The 19,966-nt window shown below is 45.3% G+C and overlaps 1 protein-coding gene across 5 annotated transcripts in view; it reads left to right on the top strand.

The window, feature by feature from the left end:
- LOC136580408 (uncharacterized) overlaps positions 1-19,966 on the top strand; it is a 66,132-nt gene that overhangs the window by 45,264 nt on the left and 902 nt on the right. For all 5 annotated transcript variants that reach the window (XM_066580966.1, XM_066580964.1, XM_066580965.1 and 2 more), the window contains 3 exons: positions 7,572-7,652; positions 18,359-18,481; positions 19,505-19,625. In XM_066580966.1, the coding sequence (XP_066437063.1) occupies positions 7,572-7,652; positions 18,359-18,481; positions 19,505-19,579 (279 nt within the window). In that variant the 3' untranslated portion in view covers positions 19,580-19,625. The remainder of the gene's footprint in view (positions 1-7,571; positions 7,653-18,358; positions 18,482-19,504; positions 19,626-19,966) is intronic.

Here is a 19,966-nt window from a genome sequence, read left to right as displayed (position 1 = left end):
CAAATACCTGCTCTGCTAGAGTTAATAACTCTGCTACACTAAAGTTGTGTGACACTTTTTCAGGGCTACACCACAGTTATTAAACGTATTGTTCATTGAATATACGCAGTGGGTCCTTCCCTTTGCAAAAAAGGAAAAGAAATTATATTTGGCCTGCCTGTGTCAGTCCTAAGGTCTCCGTGTACGTGTGTGCTGCGTGGACAACGTACAAAAATCAGACGCAACCAGCTACGGTTTACTGCAGGCTTGCGCCATTGTCTTTCCTGACTGGCAAATACCTGCTCTGCTAGAGTTAATAACTCTGCTACACTAAAGTTGTGTGACACTTTTTCAGGGCCACACCACAGTTATTAAACGTATTGTTCATTGAATATACGCAGTGGGGCCTTCCCTTGGCAAAAAAGCGAAAAAATTATATTTGGCCTGCAGGCTTGCGCCAATTTATTTCCTGCCTGGGAAATCAAATCACTGGTAATACAGCATGCTGAGGGGTAGGGGTAGGCCTAGAGGACGTGGACGCGGCCGAGGACTCGGAGGGCCAAGTGAGGGGGTGGGCACAGGCCGAGCCAGTGCGGTGGCCAGGGGTAGAGGCAGGGCCAGACCGAATAATCCACCAACTGTTTCCCAAAGCGCCCCTTCGCGCCATGCCACCCTGCACAGGTCAAGGTGCTCTACGGTGTGGCAGTTTTTCACAGAGACGCCTGACGACCGACGAACAGTGGTGTGCAACCTTTGTCGCGCCAAGATCAGCTGGGGAGGCACCACCAACAGCATGCGCAGGCATATGATGGCCAAGCACCCCACAAGGTGGGACGATGCCCGTTCACCGCCTCCGGTTTGCACCACTGCCTCTCCCCCTGTGCCCCAACCTGCCACTGAGATCCAACCCCCCTCTGAGGACACAGGCACTACCGTCTCCTGGCCTGCACCCACACCCTCACCTCCGCTGTCCTCGGCCCCATCCAGCAATGTCTCTCAGCGCAGCGTCCAGACGTCGCTAGTGCCACAGTTTGAGCGCAAGCGCAACTACGACGCCTCGCACCCGCACGCTCAAGCGTTAAACGTGCACATTGCAAAATTGATCAGCCTAGAGATGCTGCCGTATAGGCTTATGGAAACGGAGGCTTTCAAAAGCATGATGGCGGCGGCTGCCCCGCGCTACTCGGTTCCCAGTCGCCACTACTTTTCCCGATGTGCCGTCCCAGCCCTGCACGACCACGTCTCCCGCAACATTGTACGCGCCCTCACCAACGCGGTTACTCCCAAGGTCCACTTAACAACGGACACGTGGACAAGCACAGGCGGGCAGGGCCACTATATCTCCCTGACGGCACATTGGGTGAATTTAGTGGAGGCTGGGACAGAGTCAGAGCCTGGGACCGCTCACGTCCTACCCACCCCCAGAATTGCGGGCCACAGCTCGATGGTGGTATCTGCGGCGGTGTATGCTTCCTCCACTAAAGCACCTTCCTCCTCCTCCTCCTCCTCCAACGCAACCTCTGTCTCGCAATCAAGATGTGTCAGCAGCACGTCGCCAGCAGTCGGTGTCACGCGGCGTGGCAGCACAGCGGTGGGCAAGCGTCAGCAGGCCGTGCTGAAACTACTCAGCTTAGGAGAGAAGAGGCACACGGCCCACGAACTGCTGCAGGGTCTGACAGAGCAGACCGACCACTGGCTTGCGCCGCTGAGCCTCCAACCGGGCATGGTCGTGTGTGACAACGGCCGTAAGCTGGTGGCGGCTCTGCAGCTCGGCAGCCTCACGCACGTGCCATGCCTGGCCCATGTGTTTAATTTGGTGGTTCAGCGCTTTCTGAAAAGCTACCCCCACTTGTCATACCTGCTCGGAAAGGTGCGCCAGCTCTGCGCACATTTCCGCAAATCCCACACGCACGCTGCCACCCTGCGGACACTGCAACATAGGTTTAATCTGCCAGTGCACCGACTGCTGTGCGACGTGCCCACACGGTGGAACTCTACGCTCCACATGTTGGCCAGGCTCTATGAGCAGCGTAGAGCTATAGTGGAATACCAACTCCAACTTGCGCGGCGCAGTGGGAGTCAGCCTCCTCAATTATTTACAGAAGAGTGGCCCTGGTTGGCAGCCATCTGCCAGGTCCTTGGAAAATTTGAGGAGTCTACCCAGGTGGTGAGCGGCGATGCTGCAATCATTAGCGTTACCATTCCTCTGCTATGCATCTTGAGAAGTTCCCTGCAAAGCATAAAGGCAGACGCTTTGCGCTCGGAAACAGAGCCGGGGGAAGACAGTATGTCGCTGGATAGTCAGAGCACCCGCCTGTCTATATCTCAGCGCGTTGAGGAGGAGGAGGAGGAGCATGAGGAGGATGAGGAGGAGGGGGAAGAGACAGCTTGGCCCACTGGTGAGGGTACACATGCTGCTGGGCTGTCATCCTTTCAGCGTGTATGGCCTGAGGAGGAGGAAGAGGAGGAGGAGGAGGATCCTGAAAGTGATCTTCCTAGTGAGGACAGCCATGTGTTGCGTACAGGTACCCTGGCACACATGGCTGACTTCATGTTAGGATGCTTTTCTCGTGACCCTCGCGTTACACGCATTCTGGCCACTACGGATTACTGGGTGTACACACTGCTCGATCCACGGCATAAGGAGAGCCTTTGCACTCTCATTCCCGAAGAGGAAAGGGGTTCGAGAATGATGCTATACCACAGGGCGCTGGTGGACAAACTGATGGTAAACTTCCCATCCGACAGCGCTAGTGGCAGAAGGCGCAGTTCCGAGGGCCAGGTAGCAGGGGAGGCGCAGAGATCAGGCAGCATGTACAGCGCAGGCAGGGGAACATTCTCCAAGGCCTTTGCCAGCTTTATGGCTCCCCAGCAAGACTGTGTCACCGCTCCCCAGTCAAGGCTGAGTCGGCGGGAGCACTGTAAAAGGATGGTGAGGGAGTACGTAGCCGATCGCATGACCGTCCTCCGTGACGCCTCTGCCCCCTACAACTACTGGGTGTCGAAGCTGGACACGTGGCCTGAACTCGCGCTGTATGCCCTGGAGGTGCTTGCTTGTCCTGCGGCTAGCGTCTTGTCAGAGAGTGTGTTTAGTGTGGCTGGGGGAATCATCACGGATAAGCGTACCCACCTGTCAACCGACAGTGCCGACAGGCTTACACTCATCAAGATGAACAAAGCCTGGATTTCCCCAGACTTCTGTTCTCCACCAGCGGACAGCAGCGATACGTAAGCAATACGTATTATGCACCCGCGGATGGAAGCTACGTTGTCTCTCACCATCCAAAACGGGGACATTTCTGCTTCATCAATCTGTGTCTAATATTCCTCCTCCTCCTCCTGCTCCTCCTCCTGAAACCTCACGTAATCACGCTGAACGGGCAATTTTTCTTAGGGCCACAAGGCTCACTCATATAATTTTTCTAAACAATTTTTATATGTTTCAATGCTCTTAAAAGCGTTGAAACTTTAACTTGAACCAATTTTTCGTTAAACTGGGCTGCCTCCAGGCCTAGTTACCACTTAAGCCACATTAACCAAAGCGATTAATGGGTTTCACCTGCCCTCTTGGTTGGCCATGGCCAATTTTTTGGATGTACATTAGTACTGTTGATACAGCAATTTTTGTGGGCCCTCGCCTACAGTGTAATCAAATGAATTTTTAGCCCACCTGCATTACAGCTGACGTTACATCCGCTGTGTTGGGCAATGCAATGGGATATTTTTGTGTATCGCCGGTGGGTTCCAGGGAGCCACCCATGCTGTAGGTGCACACGGAGTTTAACCTACATCTGTCCACTTGTAAAGAATCCCAGTCTGACTGGGGCATGCAGTGTGGGCCGAAGCCCACCTGCATTAAGCACGACATTACTACCTCAGCTGTGTTGGGCAATGCAATGGGATATTTCTATGTACCGCCGGTGGCTTCCTGGCACCCACCCATGCTGTGGGTCCACAGGGAATTATAAATGCATCTGTGTCCACTTGTAAAGAACCCCAGTCTGACTGGGGCATGCAGTGTGGGCCGAAGCCCACCTGCATTAAGCACGACATTACTACCTCAGCTGTGTTGGGCACTGCAATGGGATATTTTTATGTACCGCCGGTGGGTTCCAGGAAGCCACCCATGCTGTCGGTCGACAGGGACTTCACAATAGGGAGTTGTACCTGCCTGTGTCTATGAATTAAAAAGCCCGGTCTGACTGGGGCATGCAGAGACACCTTGACAGAATGAATAGTGTGTGACACATAGGTTCCTCATTGCTATGCCCACGTGTGCAGCTCCTGATGGCGATGGCACAGGATTCTATTTCTCATTGCTTCTGTACAGCATTGTGGGCTATCGCCCCGCCCCTTTTAAAGAGGGTCGCTGCCTAGCCGTGCCAACCCTCTGCAGTGTGTGCCTGCGGTTCCTCCTCATGGCAGACGCACTTCTAAATAGACATGAGGGTGGTGAGGCATGAGGGCAGCTGAAGGCTGCGCAGGGACACTTTGGTGTGCGCTGTGGGCGGGAGGGGGGGCGGTTGGGCAGCATGTAACACAGGAGAAGTGGCAGTGGAGTGTCATGCAGGCAGTGATTGTGCTTTGTTGGAGGTAGTGTGGTGCTTAGCTAAGGTATGCCATGCTAATGAGGGCTTTTCAGAAGTAAAAGTTTTTGGGAGGGGGGGGGGGCACTCTTGCCGCTATTGTGGCTTAATAGTGGGACCTGTGAACTTGAGATGCAGCCCAACATGTAGCCCCTCGCCTGCCCTATCCGTTGCTGTGTCGTTCTCATCACTTTCTTGAATTGCCCAGATTTTCACACAAGGAAACCTTAGCGAGCATCGGCGAAATACAAAAATGCTCGGGTCGCCCATTGACTTCAATGGGGTTCGTTACTCGAAACGAACCCTCGAGCATCGCGAAAAGTTCGTCCCGAATAACAAGCACCCGAGCATTTTGGTGCTCGCTCATCTCTATTAAATACTCATATTCTTGAAACATAACAACTCTGGAGCATCTTTTCTTAGAACCCGGTGCTGCACTCTTCCTCTCTTTTTCCTTCTAGAAATTAATGAATACTCTGATAAATGGCTTTTACCAATTAGAGATGGGTCTGACATTCTCCAATCAGTGCTGTCAGTATCAGACTATGTAGGTTAACACCTTTTGACAAGGGAATGGTAACACCCAGTTGTTCATGTATTCAAAAATATTCAGGGTGAATAACAGGAATGGCACAATGCACAGTTTTGAGAAGAGATGCTCCAGAATTATTAATTCATGAAGAATACAAGTATTTACTAAAGGAGACATGTCAGGAGAGAGCTAACGTCCTATTTAAAGGCTATAGATACCTTTCAGGGGCAATTCTCTTTTCACTTAAATTAATGTTTTGTGGGTTGACACAATCCTTTTTACACTAGAGTGCAATAAAAAATTTTTGCATCATTTGTCTTCTGCAGCTTTTACATATCAGTGTATGTAGACACTGCAGTCTCAGTCTAGGAGATCTGTCATTGACCTGGACTGATGGCTTAGTTTCTCTCTGTGTTCTCTCCTCCTGAACATTTTTATTAGCTGTTTTATGACCTTATCAAAGTTTATATTTGTTGTGGTCATGTAGTGGCCCAGAGTTAATGGGGTCCCCTCCAGAATGTTTTATGTTTGTCTTGTGCATTGTCTTGTTTGTGGAATGCAACAAGTTTGTGTGTATTGGATGGCTGCAGGCATGAAATGGTTAATGTCTGGGTCATGTCTGGAAAATGTATCGTTTTGTCTGGTGAGGTATAAAAGTATGGTCATGTCATGTGTGGAAAAGCTGCCCCGGTCTGGCTTTCTGGTCGGGCAGTCCTGTGGAGTCTGTTGGTCTGCTGCGGATGTTGCTGTTGTCTGGGCCAGAGAGAGAAAGAGAGAGAGTCAGTTCAGGAGTCCGTCGGCCTAAGTGAGAGAACCAGAGGATTAGAAAATGGAAGAGTCCAAGAGGTGATCCGTTGTCCCCACCTGGGCCTAGCCTTGTAGAGAAACTCTCCTTAGCCGCCATCTCTAATAAGAAGCGAATGTACCCGGACTGGAAGAGTCCAGAGAGGGAGAGAGAAACTGATAGCAAGAGAGAGAAATGTAAGTGACTGTCAGGAGAGAGAGAAAGTTGCCGTGAGACACAACTGACAGATAACTGAGACTGCAGTTGAGTAATGCCTCGAGAGTCCTCCTTGATCCAGCACTGTTCTCGCAGACTGTTTTAATTGCTGTTTTGCCTAAAGAGACTTAAGTAAACAAGCAGAACCGAACATTCCCGATTCTTGTTCAGAAAAGTGTACTTTGTACGTGGACTACTTTATTTCTCAGAATTTACATTGGAGGGATCCACCACAGAGGCCGAAACATTGGCGTCACGAGTGACAAGTTGGACTACAGGTAACCATGGTAACTGTTCAAGTGACCTTCCCTCGCAGTCATAAGGTCGGGTCCCGAGCTACCCTTGGAGGAGATGGTAGAGCCCCATGACAAGGTTAATATCTCTCAGCTGAGGGCCTGCTCCTCGGACTCTGCAGTCATAAATTAGCTAATCACTGCAGAAGAAGAGATATAAGGACTGAAAACTAAGCTGTCAGTCCAGCCTAAGGGCTCTTACCCACTTGTGTTTTTTTAACACTGTGATATGTCAATGGGACTTTCTAATGTTAAAAGCGCATCGCACAAAAATCGCAGAAGCACAAACTTGTGATTTTTGTGTGATGCGATTTTAACATTAGAAACTCCCATTGACAATTGCGTTAAAAAAACGCAGCGATATCGCAGTGTTAAAAAAAACGCAAGTGGGTAGAAGTCCTTAGACTGCAGTGTCTATATACAGTGATAAGTAGAAGCTGCAGAAGACAAACAGTGATGATGTTTTAATTAAACCCCTTTTAATGCATGATATTATATTGTAATAGAACATATCTACAAATAACACCACTCAAGAAATTGCAGGGTTTATCAAAGGCACAACTTGAAGGCAGAAATAATATAGTTTTATACTACTTTCCTGGAATTGTGCTGCCTGATGAATATGCTCAGATTCTGAAAGGATAAGTACACTGTACCTGCAATAATAGCAAATAGAACATTAAGAGTTGAACAGACTCAATAATTGTACCTGAAAGTCACAATGCGAATGTTGTAGTAATAATACAGAAAATGAAATGTGACATTAAAGAGATTTTCACTCTATATTAAAAAAAATGTTAGCAGCTTGGCATGGCATTAAATAAAAAAAATGAGACTAGACTCTTCTGTGGCTTGGGCTACCAATATGTACATCCAGCGGAAGCCTGGTGACCGCTGCAGCCATTCAGAGGCCACAGTGTCACCATCCCGAACTCCTGGCATCTTGGCACTCAGGATGTATGCACTGATGCCAGGAGTTCAAATGTTAATGCTGTTGTCTCTGATTGGCTGCAGTGGTCACCTGACTTGTACATACCGGCAGCCATTGCCACTGGAACCCCTCATATATGTCCTAGGGCCCTGAAAACAGGTGAGTATAGTCTCTTTTTTTATTTCATGCCATTTAACATTTTTTTATAGTGAGAAAATCCCTTTAATCTATACATTTATCATCATTACAGGTGGGGCCTATTGCTGTTCGCTCGCTGCCAAAGGGAGCACATACTCATCCAAGTCAAATGTTCCCAAAACTGCTGAGTAAGGTAAGTAACTGATCGCAACATTCTGACATTATGTCACTCCTTAATGAATGTTTGGTTTAACTGGGAATGTTGCAATATGCGTAAAGTGGATCTCTGACATATTTTTCGGTTTGAAGTCAGTTAGTCTAAAGGCTTATATACATGAATGCATTTGTGCTGCATATTACGCGTGTAAGACTTTGTGCTCCCAATACGCAGTTAAAAAAACCATTGATTTCAATGGGTTCGATCACGTGTGTTTTTGGCATGTGCATTTTGGTCACAGACACAAAAGACAGAGTTTCCTGTTTTTGTGCGTATTGCGAACAAAAACAGCACATATTAAACTAATTAAACTGAACTGGCCATTGAAATCAATGGGAGCATGCTTGCATGTTTTACTGCATGCGCAAATTCGCAGGACATGACTGTGAAAAAAATACAGTAAAGGGTACTAAGCGAGCAAAACTAAAAACCAAACGACTATCAGCCCTGTGCAAAGAGACCTATAGAGAGAACATTGGTTGGCTTATGTCTAGAGGCTGGAACTGCGGTTTGGGCTTTGACCAATCAGATTCAGTGTATTTTAGCAGAGTATATGAGGTTACATGATGGACCAATCAGATGCTATATTCTGTGCTGTAAGAGATCTGACCAAAAGCAGAGACCTAGTAAATATTCATCAGTGACTATTTTGTTAAGATAAAGAGCTAAAACTCAGGATAGCTGCAGTATAATAGAAGTTTCTGGAAGAAAAACAGATCATACTGTATTTATAACATGATTCTATAGTAATTCCTCCAAAAACATAAAAAACATTATTTTGCTTGCTGAAGTTGTTGTTGGTGGATGGTACTTGGGCGCGGTGGGTACAAATGGAGGCAGCTCTTATAAAATTAAACATAGTAGTAATCAAACAATATAACCTTCACATTATATCACAACTCTAGAACCCATTAATTAGTCCAGTCTCCTCTTTGGGACTCTCAATCTCTATACGAATGAAGCCTTTATCCCTCCTAAACTGCTAGCAGGCCTGCTTACTAATCATCAAGTCCCTCACATGATGTACACCAATCAGCTGTGGTTTAGGCAATCTTACTTGTGGTCCAATACTCCTGAAATTCAGTGTCCTGATCCTTTTCTGTATTGTACAGTTCCATACTCTCACTGGATCTAGGTGTCCTAGATACAGTCCTTAATCCTCTCTATGGAAACAGCTTCTCCATGGTGCCATGTCTCTCTGACACCTGCAGGACAGTCTCTGCTTTCTCTGTGTCTCTTTCACAGGTTATTGCAGCAGCATAACACAGTCTTTTTGCAGTCATACTCACTGCTTCTTACGCAACACCAACTGGGTAAAATACAGGGCCTCCTGTCCCTCATAGTCTGGCTGTATTTGCTGTGCAGTCTCCTGGTGCATTCCATTCGCGACACCACCACGATCTGTTTCAGGCTGTGGTGGATACACTCACCTCTGCTGCTCTGCAATCAGTTTCCATTCACATACACACTGCTAAGATTACCGCACATAGGGGTAAAACTTAACATCCACTCCTAGCCCCAGGACCTTCCAAATCCTTCTGTCCAATCTCACAGGGAAGGGGAAGCAGAACCTCCCTACCTCATACACCAGCCCTGCCCTGCCAATGGGCTTAATTTTGGCGGTGATGTGCCAGACACATCACTTCCCGCATAATAGAGGGTGCAGAACCTCCTCTGGGTACAACTCTCCTCTTTTAATTAACTACTTCCCTGCTGGTGGTCTGTGAAGGGGGTTGGAACCTTAAACCAGTGCTAACAAGTGCTTCTCACGCCCAGTGCTCAGCTGCTCTCTGCACTCTCTCCTCACTCCCCCTTCTGGCCAGGTACTGGACCGGAGAGAAAGCAGGGCCAGGGCCTATTGCTGCGACCATCGGCCGCATGCCAGAGCACCTGTATCCCGCTGCATCTTTAAGGGGGAAGTGGGGCACCGCTCACCCCCCTTACAGAGTAAAGGACACTCTGCCATCTCAGAACAACCATCCTCGCAACTACAGTAATCAGTGAGTAGTTTAAAAGACGCTGATTTCCAATCTGTAATTTTCATCCTTATGCTCACTCTCGTTCCCTTTCTGTGCGCCGGCAAATGTGTCGTTTGCTGTATGCTAGTTCATGAAATGGATAGTCCTCTCTATTATGTGCATGCTTAATAGTCCACTTTATACATCGAATGGCCCATTTGCTGGCACACAGCGGGAAAATGTGAGTCGGTATAAAGATAAAAATTACAGATTGGAAATCAGCGTCTTTTAAATTCTTCACTGATTACTGTAGTTTGGGGGGCTCTGAGGTGATAGACTCTCTTAAAATATAAAGCACATAATAAGCATCTTGTGGAATAACTAGAGTACAGGCAACACAATATACTCCTATGGAGACTAACTACTGTGCAACCACAGCCATGCAGAAATCTAAAAATACTAAGGAGTAGTAGTAGAGTGATGGCGATGAATAGAAAGCATTTCAGCCACTGAACATCCCTCGGAGAACAGTTATATCAAAGCACCACTACGTTAGGAAAAAAATTACTTTAACCCCTTAAGAATCAAGTGCTGTAAATTCACGGCACTTGGTGCTGGGCTTTAATCCCTCCCGATCGCAGGAATACGGTGTGGGATTAAAGCCTGTGACCTGCAATCAAGCAGGGGCAGGCCGGGTCCTCAGCTGTAGGCACAACTGAGAACCTGGAGGAGAAGCATTTTTTTAACCACTTATGCCTTCTCCTTTCCTGGGTACATAGCGCTCAATGAGCGCTATGTACTAACAAGTGAAAGTGGAAGTGTTTCTTCCACTATGCAAGCCAGCGGTCATGTGACTGTCGGGATCCCCTGGCACAGCAGAGCTGCAGGGTACAAAAAAACCCTGATCAGCTCTGCCAGTGACTATTGTCACTACAATGTTTTCCCTGTAACTGAGGCTCCTATGGATGCCTCAGCTACAGTGGAAAAGTGTCAAATAAAAAAAACAAAAACATGTGAATGTCCCCCAGAGGTCTTGTATGACGTCATAGGGGACATAGGTGGTTAAAAAAAATAGTTACATAAATAAGCAAGAAAAAATTACAGGATAAAATTAAAAAATATACATAAAAAAGAAAATGACCCAAAGCTGACGCCAACCAAAACCATCACCGTATGTGCCCTGTAATCCCAAACCATACATATTATATATCAAAATGTCTGAAACAAAATGAGGAACTCATTCTCATACTTTATTTTGCGTAAATATACTATTTAAAAAAATTAAAACAGCTATAAATGTTAAAAAAAATCTTTTTACCCTCAATAAAACTAACAAATGTAAAAAAAGTCAGTGAAAAAGATATTAAAAAATTGCCCTATATGTCACGGGGCGAAAAAAATGCAGCAAAAATAATTTTAGTAGCTCCATTTAGGGTCAGTGCTGGATGTCTTTGACTGCTGCCACCTGCCCACAACACCCTCAATTGGTGTTCCATAGTCCTGAACAGCCCCACATGATGAGATTACTAGGTATTGTTTGGCTGCCCTGGCAGCTTGGGTCTTTCTGAAGACACCCAGGGCTGCTATGACTGATTGTCTATCAAGGTATGTCTGTGGCACATCTTAATAGACTGTCTATTAAAATGCTGTCTGAATGATCAAACGATTGCAAGTTCAAGTCGCCTATGGTGAGTAAAAGAAAAATGAGGAAAAAAAAGTTTTATTAATTATTAGAAAAAATAAAAGATAATGAAAGTTAACAAAAAATATTTTTCCATATTTACATATATAAAGGCAAAAGCCCTCAATGACTGACCCACTAATTCTCTAACTTCTTGTTGTCGTACTAACATGAAATTAGTCACAACCATTCTTTAGATCCTACATAGGAAATGTAAAGGGGTCGCAACTTGATTATTCAATTCTAAGTGCAAAAGTAAGTGACCCCCTATGCAATGTAACTAATAATACACATATTTACCGCACAAATGTGAAATTTGCCACAACCATTCTTTAGATCCTAAATAGGTAAAGTAAAGGGGTCGCAACTTCAATATTCAATTCTAAGTGTGAAAAACTGCGAAAATCTGTAATACATAAGATAGTTCTTTTCACAGAAACCATTAAGCCTAGGGAAATGATTTATATACTGAGGAGAAGCTACCTCACCTCTGTGTGTATATACTGAAAGGAATCTAACTGACCTCTGTGTGTATATACTGAAAGGAATCTAACTGACCTCTGTGTGCATATACTGAAAGGCTGTAAAGTACATATTGAAATGGCCATAGACTGCAGGGATGGAGCATGCCTTTAAGGCTAACAAGGGGCAGCATCCGCCAATTGGGGGGTAAATTTGAATAAAAGGGGCATTACCTTTAATGGTAAAAAGTAAGGAGAGTGGGAGGGGTGGCACATTCTGCAGGGGGACATCAGTACATGCAGTCTGAGGAGAATCGAACGCTCCTCTATGTGTATACATATTTTATTCCTCAGTTCCCCTGTATCAACCACAACTTCATAAAATTTTCCATGTGAACAGGTAAACACCTGTACCAAATTAACTGGGGCGAAGCTCGGTATATCAGCTTGTTTATAATAAAAAAATCTAAACAAAAATAACCCAAAACCACATTTGATATTGCTGCGTTCCTAAAAGTCTGATCTATCAAAGTAATTTGTCTCGCTTGGTGAACGTCGTCAGAGAAAAAAACTACACTACACCCAAATTGGGTATTTTTGGTCACCCCATCTCTAAGAAAAAATGTAACAAAAAGCAATCAAAAAGTCATATGAATTCCAAAATGGTACCAATACAAACTACAGGATGTCACACAAAAAATGAGCCATGAAACAACGGAAAAATTAAAAGCCAAACTGAGCTTGCTCCCCTGTAACTTTTAAGTCTCTGAAGTCATGGCTATAAAAACCATTTTGTGCTGAGTCAGTGTTGAAACAGTATTACATAGAGCGAGCTGGAGGTGCTGCCAAAGCTGAGAGTTGAGGAGTTGTTGCATGTGCCGAAAGAGGTGCAGTACAGTACCAGACTAGAGAGTGTGGGGCAGGGGACTGCCTGAAACATACAGCATGTGATAAATAAAGTAATCAACATCTGCCTGCTGCAGAAGCTATAAGAGAGGGCAGCAACCACAAGAGGACTTTAGATGATCTGCTAAGTGACAGGAAACTGACTGGAGTATGAGTCTAGACAGCGACAAGGAGTCTTGGAAACTGGGATTGAAGACCACTTCCAACTCTGGATTAGCCTGAGTCGGTCAAAGTGAGTACTCCCAAGCTACATACCGTAAGTGAGGCTAGCCTCAATATGACTGTAGGTGTGCTTATCATTAGTAATGTAGGACTCTTGTGTAGGGTTTGAACTATGCAAATGCTTGTGGCTGCAGACTGTGGTAGGGCTACACGACATGAGCCATCACAATTATAACATCCCGGTGTGGTTGTGCATTGCATTTCAAGTGAACAGTTTTATTAACAGCAAATTGTTAACCTCTTAAAATAGGACTAATTGTTAACCTGGTTAAATAGGACTAATTGCCACATGGCAATATTAATATTGTTTTCTGGCCTGCTGTTGTGATACATTGTGTGTGAGGTTTTATTGCTTTCCTATAAGAGTATAAGGTACTGTTGAACTCAGGATTAGTTAGCCATAGTCACTAAAGAGTGAATCTATGGTAAAAGATAAACTGTTTACTTGTTATTATCACATTATTCATTTTCATTTGTTTTGTTTGCAAATAAAGCTTGAATTGTTTCGTAACTCCTTCTGCTGCATTCTATTTTGAATCGGAGTCATAATTAGAGATGAGCGAACGTACTCGTTAAGGGCGATTTTGCAATCGAGCATCGCTATTTTCGAGTACCCGACTACTCGGGTGAAAAGATTCGGGGGGCGCCGGGGGTGAGCGGGGGGTTGCAGAGGGGAGTGGCGGGGGGGGGGGGAGAGTGAGAGAGCTCCCTTCTGTTCCCCACTGCTACCCCCCCCCCCCCCCGCTCCACCATGCAAATCAGCTAAGTGAAGGTGTCATGGCTTCTTCATTGTTCACACAAAGCATTGTACAAACAAATGTGGCTGTGGCTGGTGCTGCAACTCAGTCCTCTTTAACTTAACTGGACTGTGCTAGAGTATCAGGTACCGCTGTTCATGCTAAGCTGTACAGTACCATACTCATGCAGCACAGAAGCTGCCCTCACTCAGGGGACCTGGCTCCTGAGCAGACTCACTCAGCTCTCCCATTAATGATCAGGTACGCAGTTCCTCAATCTGTCCAATCATAGACAGAACTGTGCAGTTCTTCAGACCAGATGCACACTTCTGGAATTTGAACAATTAGTGTTTAGCTTCCTCTTAGAGTCAGGACAACACTTGGGCTTGCAGATCCCAGGTATGTAACATTAAGTTTTTCACTGCCCTCCCTGAGGATTTCAAAACTAAAGCGATTTCCTGACCAAAGCTAATATTAAGAATGCAGCCCCGATGCAGTGAAGGATGTGCATACGCACCTACACTCCATTCTCTTCAATGTGAGTGTTCAGCTATCTCCATCAGTTCTACACTCCACTGCCCACACTTTGGGACTTGCCAAGACTGTATTTTTGATATTGGCTTTAGTTAGACCACCAACAGAGATCATTACATTACCCCTTTGTTGACTTTTACCACCAGGGATAATGGAATTAACATCTTCACTTCTCTAGACCACCAGGTTATCTCCTTCACTACCTTAGACCACTATGAATCCTTATATACACCCCTTCATTGACCTAGACCACCAGGGATAGTGAAATTAAAGGGGTTGTCTGGTTGCAAACTATTGATGGCCTATCAGCAGGATATGTCATCAGTAGTAGATTAATGGGGGCCTGTGGCCAGGGACCCCTGCCAATCAGCTGTTTGCTGGGCCTGTGTTCTTATTATTGTGCTCATATAATGAGTTTATTTCTGCAGGAAGCTGACAGCTCTGTTCCACTGCAGTTTCCAGGATCTTGGTCTGCAATACCAAACCTAGTGTTATGGATAGTGAATGTGGACCCACTGTGCTAACCAACCAGCCTGGCTTTTGAACCAGGCCTGGTGTGGCTGGCAGCTAACCCCAGTTGCAAGATAATCTCAGATGGAGAATCTTGCACTTAGCTAAGCAGGAAGATGAGAAGACCCCTGCCTAAAAGCAGGGTAGGCGTCCAGATAAGAACGGCTCCACATTGGAACCTCGGGGCACAGGGATGATGTACTAAACACAGGGCACACAGAACAGGACTGACTTACCACAGAGATAGGAACGATGCACAGACTGGAAGGAAATGGACAAACACACACAGGCTAAAGCACAAGGCAAAAAACATACAGAATAAACAGATACAGGATCAAATAGACAGAATAATCCAGAGACAGGTGACCTATATGTACTGGGTGTCTGAAACAAACGCACAACAATAATGAGGCAAAGAGGAAGTGTATCAGCCCGACTTAAATAGGAGAGTAACAGAATAACAGAGTGACACACAAATCTGCCCAGCACAGCAAGAGGGTGGCCAACACAGGGGGCAGACTTAACACCGAGCAACTCCAGAGAGAACAGAGCTGTCTGCTTCCTGCAGAAATAAACTCATTATATGAGCACAATGACCCAGAAAACAGCTGATTGGCAGAGGTTCCAGGTGGCATACCCTCTTCGATCTATTATTGATGGCATATCCTGCTGATAGACCATTAGCAGTTTACAACTGGACAAACCCTTGAACCTCTTCACTGTCCAAGATCACCAGGGATACTGACATTAATCTCATCACTGTCCTAGCCCACCAGGTATTTTGCCAAGAATACAGGCATACAGGCTTTCCCTTTACTACCCTAGACCACCAGGAATGCAGACATTAACCTTTTCACAACACTACACCAACAGGGATGTAGACATTTACCTTTACTATGCTAGATCTGAATGCTGTTTAATACTATTCACCTGGATGCTATGTGACTGTGTATATCTAGCTTCTTTATAGTTCATTTTTAGGGCATTGGATGCGATTGTATAGAATGAACAGTGTTTTCTCCCTCAATAGCTACAAAGAGTAAAGGCCCATTTATACGGAGCGATAATCATTCAAAAATCGCTAAAAAGCGATCGTTTGAGCAATAATCGTTGTGTCTAAAAACACGGCCATCGTGCACTTTTCGTGCACTGCTAGCTGATCGTTAAATTCGGGTCGACCTAAAAATTGTCCTGCGGTCTTATCAGGAGTTCTCAAGGGGTAGTGCTGATAGCATTGTTTCCCATTGGAGAACAAAGGATCTGAATGGAGATAAGAGCCCTCTCTCTGGCTGTTAGCTGCATTCAGCTAAAGGCTTCATTTGCACGCTAATAAGCTAAGAGATTAGAGGGAACATTGCCAGGCATAGCCACGTTCTATTAGTTTAATCAATACAAAAGACATTAAGCTTTATTAACATTCAGGTGTTGGCAGATTGGGTCCAGCAGAATTTATGACAGGGTAAGGGTATGTTCACCAGTGACAGATTTGTTACAAAAATCTCTGCAGCTGAAAAGATGACATGTGGAAAGTCCTGGGATAGCATTATGTAAATTAATTACGGAGTGGCGTTACCTCAAGTGACGACCAGTGAGGTATTATCTTGAGAAGGAGGTTGAACACTGGCCAGCGTGCTCATGACAAGGCAACATAAATTATATTGAGTGCTTGCAGGCAACAGTGAAGCATGGTGGGGAGCGGTACAATAATAAGTGTCTGCAGACAGCAGTAAAGCAGTGTGGAGAGCCAAACAATAATGAGTGTCTGCAGGCGACAGCAAAGCATAGTGGAGTGTGGTACAATAATGAGTGTCTGCAGACAGCAGTGAAGCATGGTGGAGAGTGGCACAATAATGAGTGTATGCAAGCAGCAGTGAAGCATGGTGGAGAGCAGTACAATAATGAGTGTCTGCAGGCAACAGCAAAGCATAGTGGAGTGTGGTACAATAATGAGTGTCTGCAGACAGCAGTGAAGCATGGTGGAGAGTGGTACAATAATAAGTGTCTGCAGGCAGCAGTGAAGCATAGTGGAGAGCAGTACCATAATGAGTGTCTGCAGGCAGCAATGAAACATAGTGGATAGTGGTACAATAAATATCGGAGTTGGAATGAGGGAAAATAGTAGTTGCTGGAGGGATGGGAGATTTCATTTCCGAAGTTGTCCACACATTTAACATTTCTCAATCTATAGTGTTACATGTACTGGGAATATATAATTGAAGGCATTACCACCCACAGCATAGTGGCCAGCCACTGATTGCGAGTGGCAGTGTCTGGATAGAACTGTCCGCGCAAAGAGAGATCAGGTGTTTTAGCTGCAGCCCATAAAAGTCAATGGGGAGGAAAGGAGGGAAAAGCTGCTGGAGAAAACAGAAGCAGAGCGAAAAAAAGAGCTGCAACTTCGAAATAAGTTTTCTAGCTCATCCCATGCCAATGCAACATTGCTCATTACTGTTACATCATGTCCCCCATGCTGCTGCTGCTTCTGACTGAGTGAAAAAGATGGGAACCAGCTAGTCTCCACACACTAACTCAGGGAAAACTGGCAGAAATAGAGCCAGCAGAGGGACGTCACTGTTACAACATGTAGGATTCAAGTCATACAAAGGCCAGATATACAGTTATTCCTCATGGACATCCAAATGACAGTTTATTCTAAATCACCTAATATGTCATCTGCCCTTTAACCCCTTAATGACATGGCCTATTTTGGGCTTAAGGACGCAAGGATTTTTGGCGGATTTTCTTCTCCATCAAAAGTCATAATTCTTTTATTTTTCCGTCGACGCGACCATATAAGGGCTTGTTTTTTGCGTGGCAAACTGTAGTTTTTATCGGCGTCATTTTTGGGTACATAGACTATATTGTAAAACTTTTATTATTTTTTTTATGATCGTAGGGAGAGAAAACGCATCAATTCTGCCATAGATTTTTTTTTTCTTTACAGCGTTAATCATGCAGCATAAATGACACAATCCATTTTTTCTGCGGACCGGTACGGTTACAGCGATACCAAAAGTCTTACTTTTTTTAGGTTTTTCCACTTTTCTGCAATAAAAACCCTTTTTTTGGAAATCTTTTTTTTTCTAAATCGCTGCATTCAAAATCCTGTAACTTTTTTATTTTTTGATGTACGGAACTCTGTGAGGCCTTATTATTTGCGAGACGAGCTGTAGTTTTTATTGGTACCATTTTGGGGTACAAACGGCTTTTTTGATCACTTTTATTGCGTTTTTAGTGAGGCAAAATGCTAAAAATTTGCATTTTGCCTCAGTTTTTTAGCGTTTGTGTCCCTCTGGGGGACTTTTACCACAGCCCTGATGATCTCCGATGCCCTTCCGCTGTTGTAGCGGGACGCCTGCTGTTACTGACAGCCGGCTCCCGCTGCAGGATAGCGCAGGATCATATGTGATCCTGCGCTATCCCCAGGATGTAAGTTTACGCCCTGTTGCAGGAAGAACCCCGCTGCCAGGACGTAAACTTACGCCCTGGAGCGGGAAGGGGTTAAAGAAAATGTGGTGCAGCAGAAGGTTAGTCCCTGGAAGTTGGCTGAAATGCTAACTAAAGTTTTCTGTAAAAAATGCAGCTTCTATGATGCATAATTATACAAAGAATTTTGGAACGGGCTTTATGCTGGTAGACGTCATTTTTATGCACTTGTACATTCTTTTTCCAGGTTAATGGAATCCTTCTTGACGAGGAACATAATAATGACGATATATTTACAGTTGTGGACTGCACACAGATCAAAAGAGGAATCGTTGATTTTGTCAAGGTTGGAATTATACCTACAACACAGGTAACATTACAGGTGTGGTTGCAAGAGTGAGAATTGTCATGGAAACTTATTCAAGCAATGGAACTTTAAAAAATAGAAAATCACTGAGGAATCCTTACTTGTTCATGTTTGTGTCTATAGAGGGGCATCTACTTCTTATGTGCCAACAGTCAAACATTGGTGGTGGTCTAAGTTTTGCACTTACCATAACCAGCAGTGAGGTGTTCCCTGGGAAAGCATGTGCTGCGATTGGCGGTTGTGTATAAATGACATGTGTTGGTTATAAGAAAACTAGTAATTAGGAAATTACAGTACCAGTGTTTCTACATTCACGTCACACACAGCTCTTCTACATGCACATCACACACACAGCACTGCTACATACATTGTTCATCCCATACAACAGGGATCAGAAGCAGCAGATGGAGATGAAGGACCTGTGATGACTTCACCGCCGTGCTCTGCCCCTGATCACATGACAGTGATGCTCATCTCGAATAGATTACTTACATGCTCCGCCCCAGATCACATGGCGGTGATGTAATCAAAGTTTCTACATCCTTGCACAGGCTATGGGCAGACTACAAACCCCCTGTGGAATCAGTTACTATGGAATACTAAAGAACACAGGACCTGTAATGATGTCACCGTCATGTGATCAGAGGCGGATCATGTAACTCCATCACTGGGGATGAAGGACCTTTGATGACATCACCATCATGCGATCAGGGGCGGGGTATGTAAATCACTCACAAACATACTCACTCACGCACAGACAAACAGGTCGTCGTTAGTATTTTGATGTAAGAGCTTTTTGTCCTCCATCACATTGGAGTCCATGAATGGGCACTGCTATGAATTCATGAAGCTTATGAGTGCATGAATGGAAAACTTAGGATATACAGTATTTATATGAGGCAAAGTTGTTAGAGAAATTGATTATCTGTTGCAGCACATGCAGGGAAGTTTCTGTAAGTTCCATAATGATTTTTTTTTAACTCACCGGAGTGGCTCTTTAACCGCTGTCCTTCATTTCTACCATAGGTCATGAATGTTCTGCATACAGTGATGTCAAGAAGAGAAAACGGCTTCAACACTCTTTGTTCAGTTCATTTATGAGATTACATTACATAAAAAATATTACTCTGCCGGAAGACAGGTTAAGGCCTTAGTCACACGGGCGTTTTTTCACGCGATTTGCGCATCGCATGACGGATGCGCATGCGCAAATCGCGTGACCGGCGCCGAAAAATCGGCCCAAAAATCGCCCGAAAATCTGCTCCTAGCCGCGTTTCATTAGAAACGGGCCGGAGCTGTCCAGCGCATTGCATTCAATGGAGCCGGCAATACAGCGGCTCCATTGAATGCAAGCGCTGCGGGCGTGCGCGGGGTTAATTGTCGGGAAGGGGTTAAATATATAACCCCTTACCTGCAATGCATCCTTAAATGTGAAAAAATTAAAAAAAAGGATGTACTCACCTGCTCCCGGCAGCTGGAGATCCCGGC

This window comes from Eleutherodactylus coqui, chromosome 10 (genome assembly GCF_035609145.1).
Source record: "Eleutherodactylus coqui strain aEleCoq1 chromosome 10, aEleCoq1.hap1, whole genome shotgun sequence".
In the NCBI taxonomy this organism is placed as follows: Eukaryota; Metazoa; Chordata; class Amphibia; order Anura; family Eleutherodactylidae; genus Eleutherodactylus; species Eleutherodactylus coqui.
Note: the sequence above shows the minus strand (reverse complement) of the source record. Positions and strands in the feature narration are given on the sequence as shown.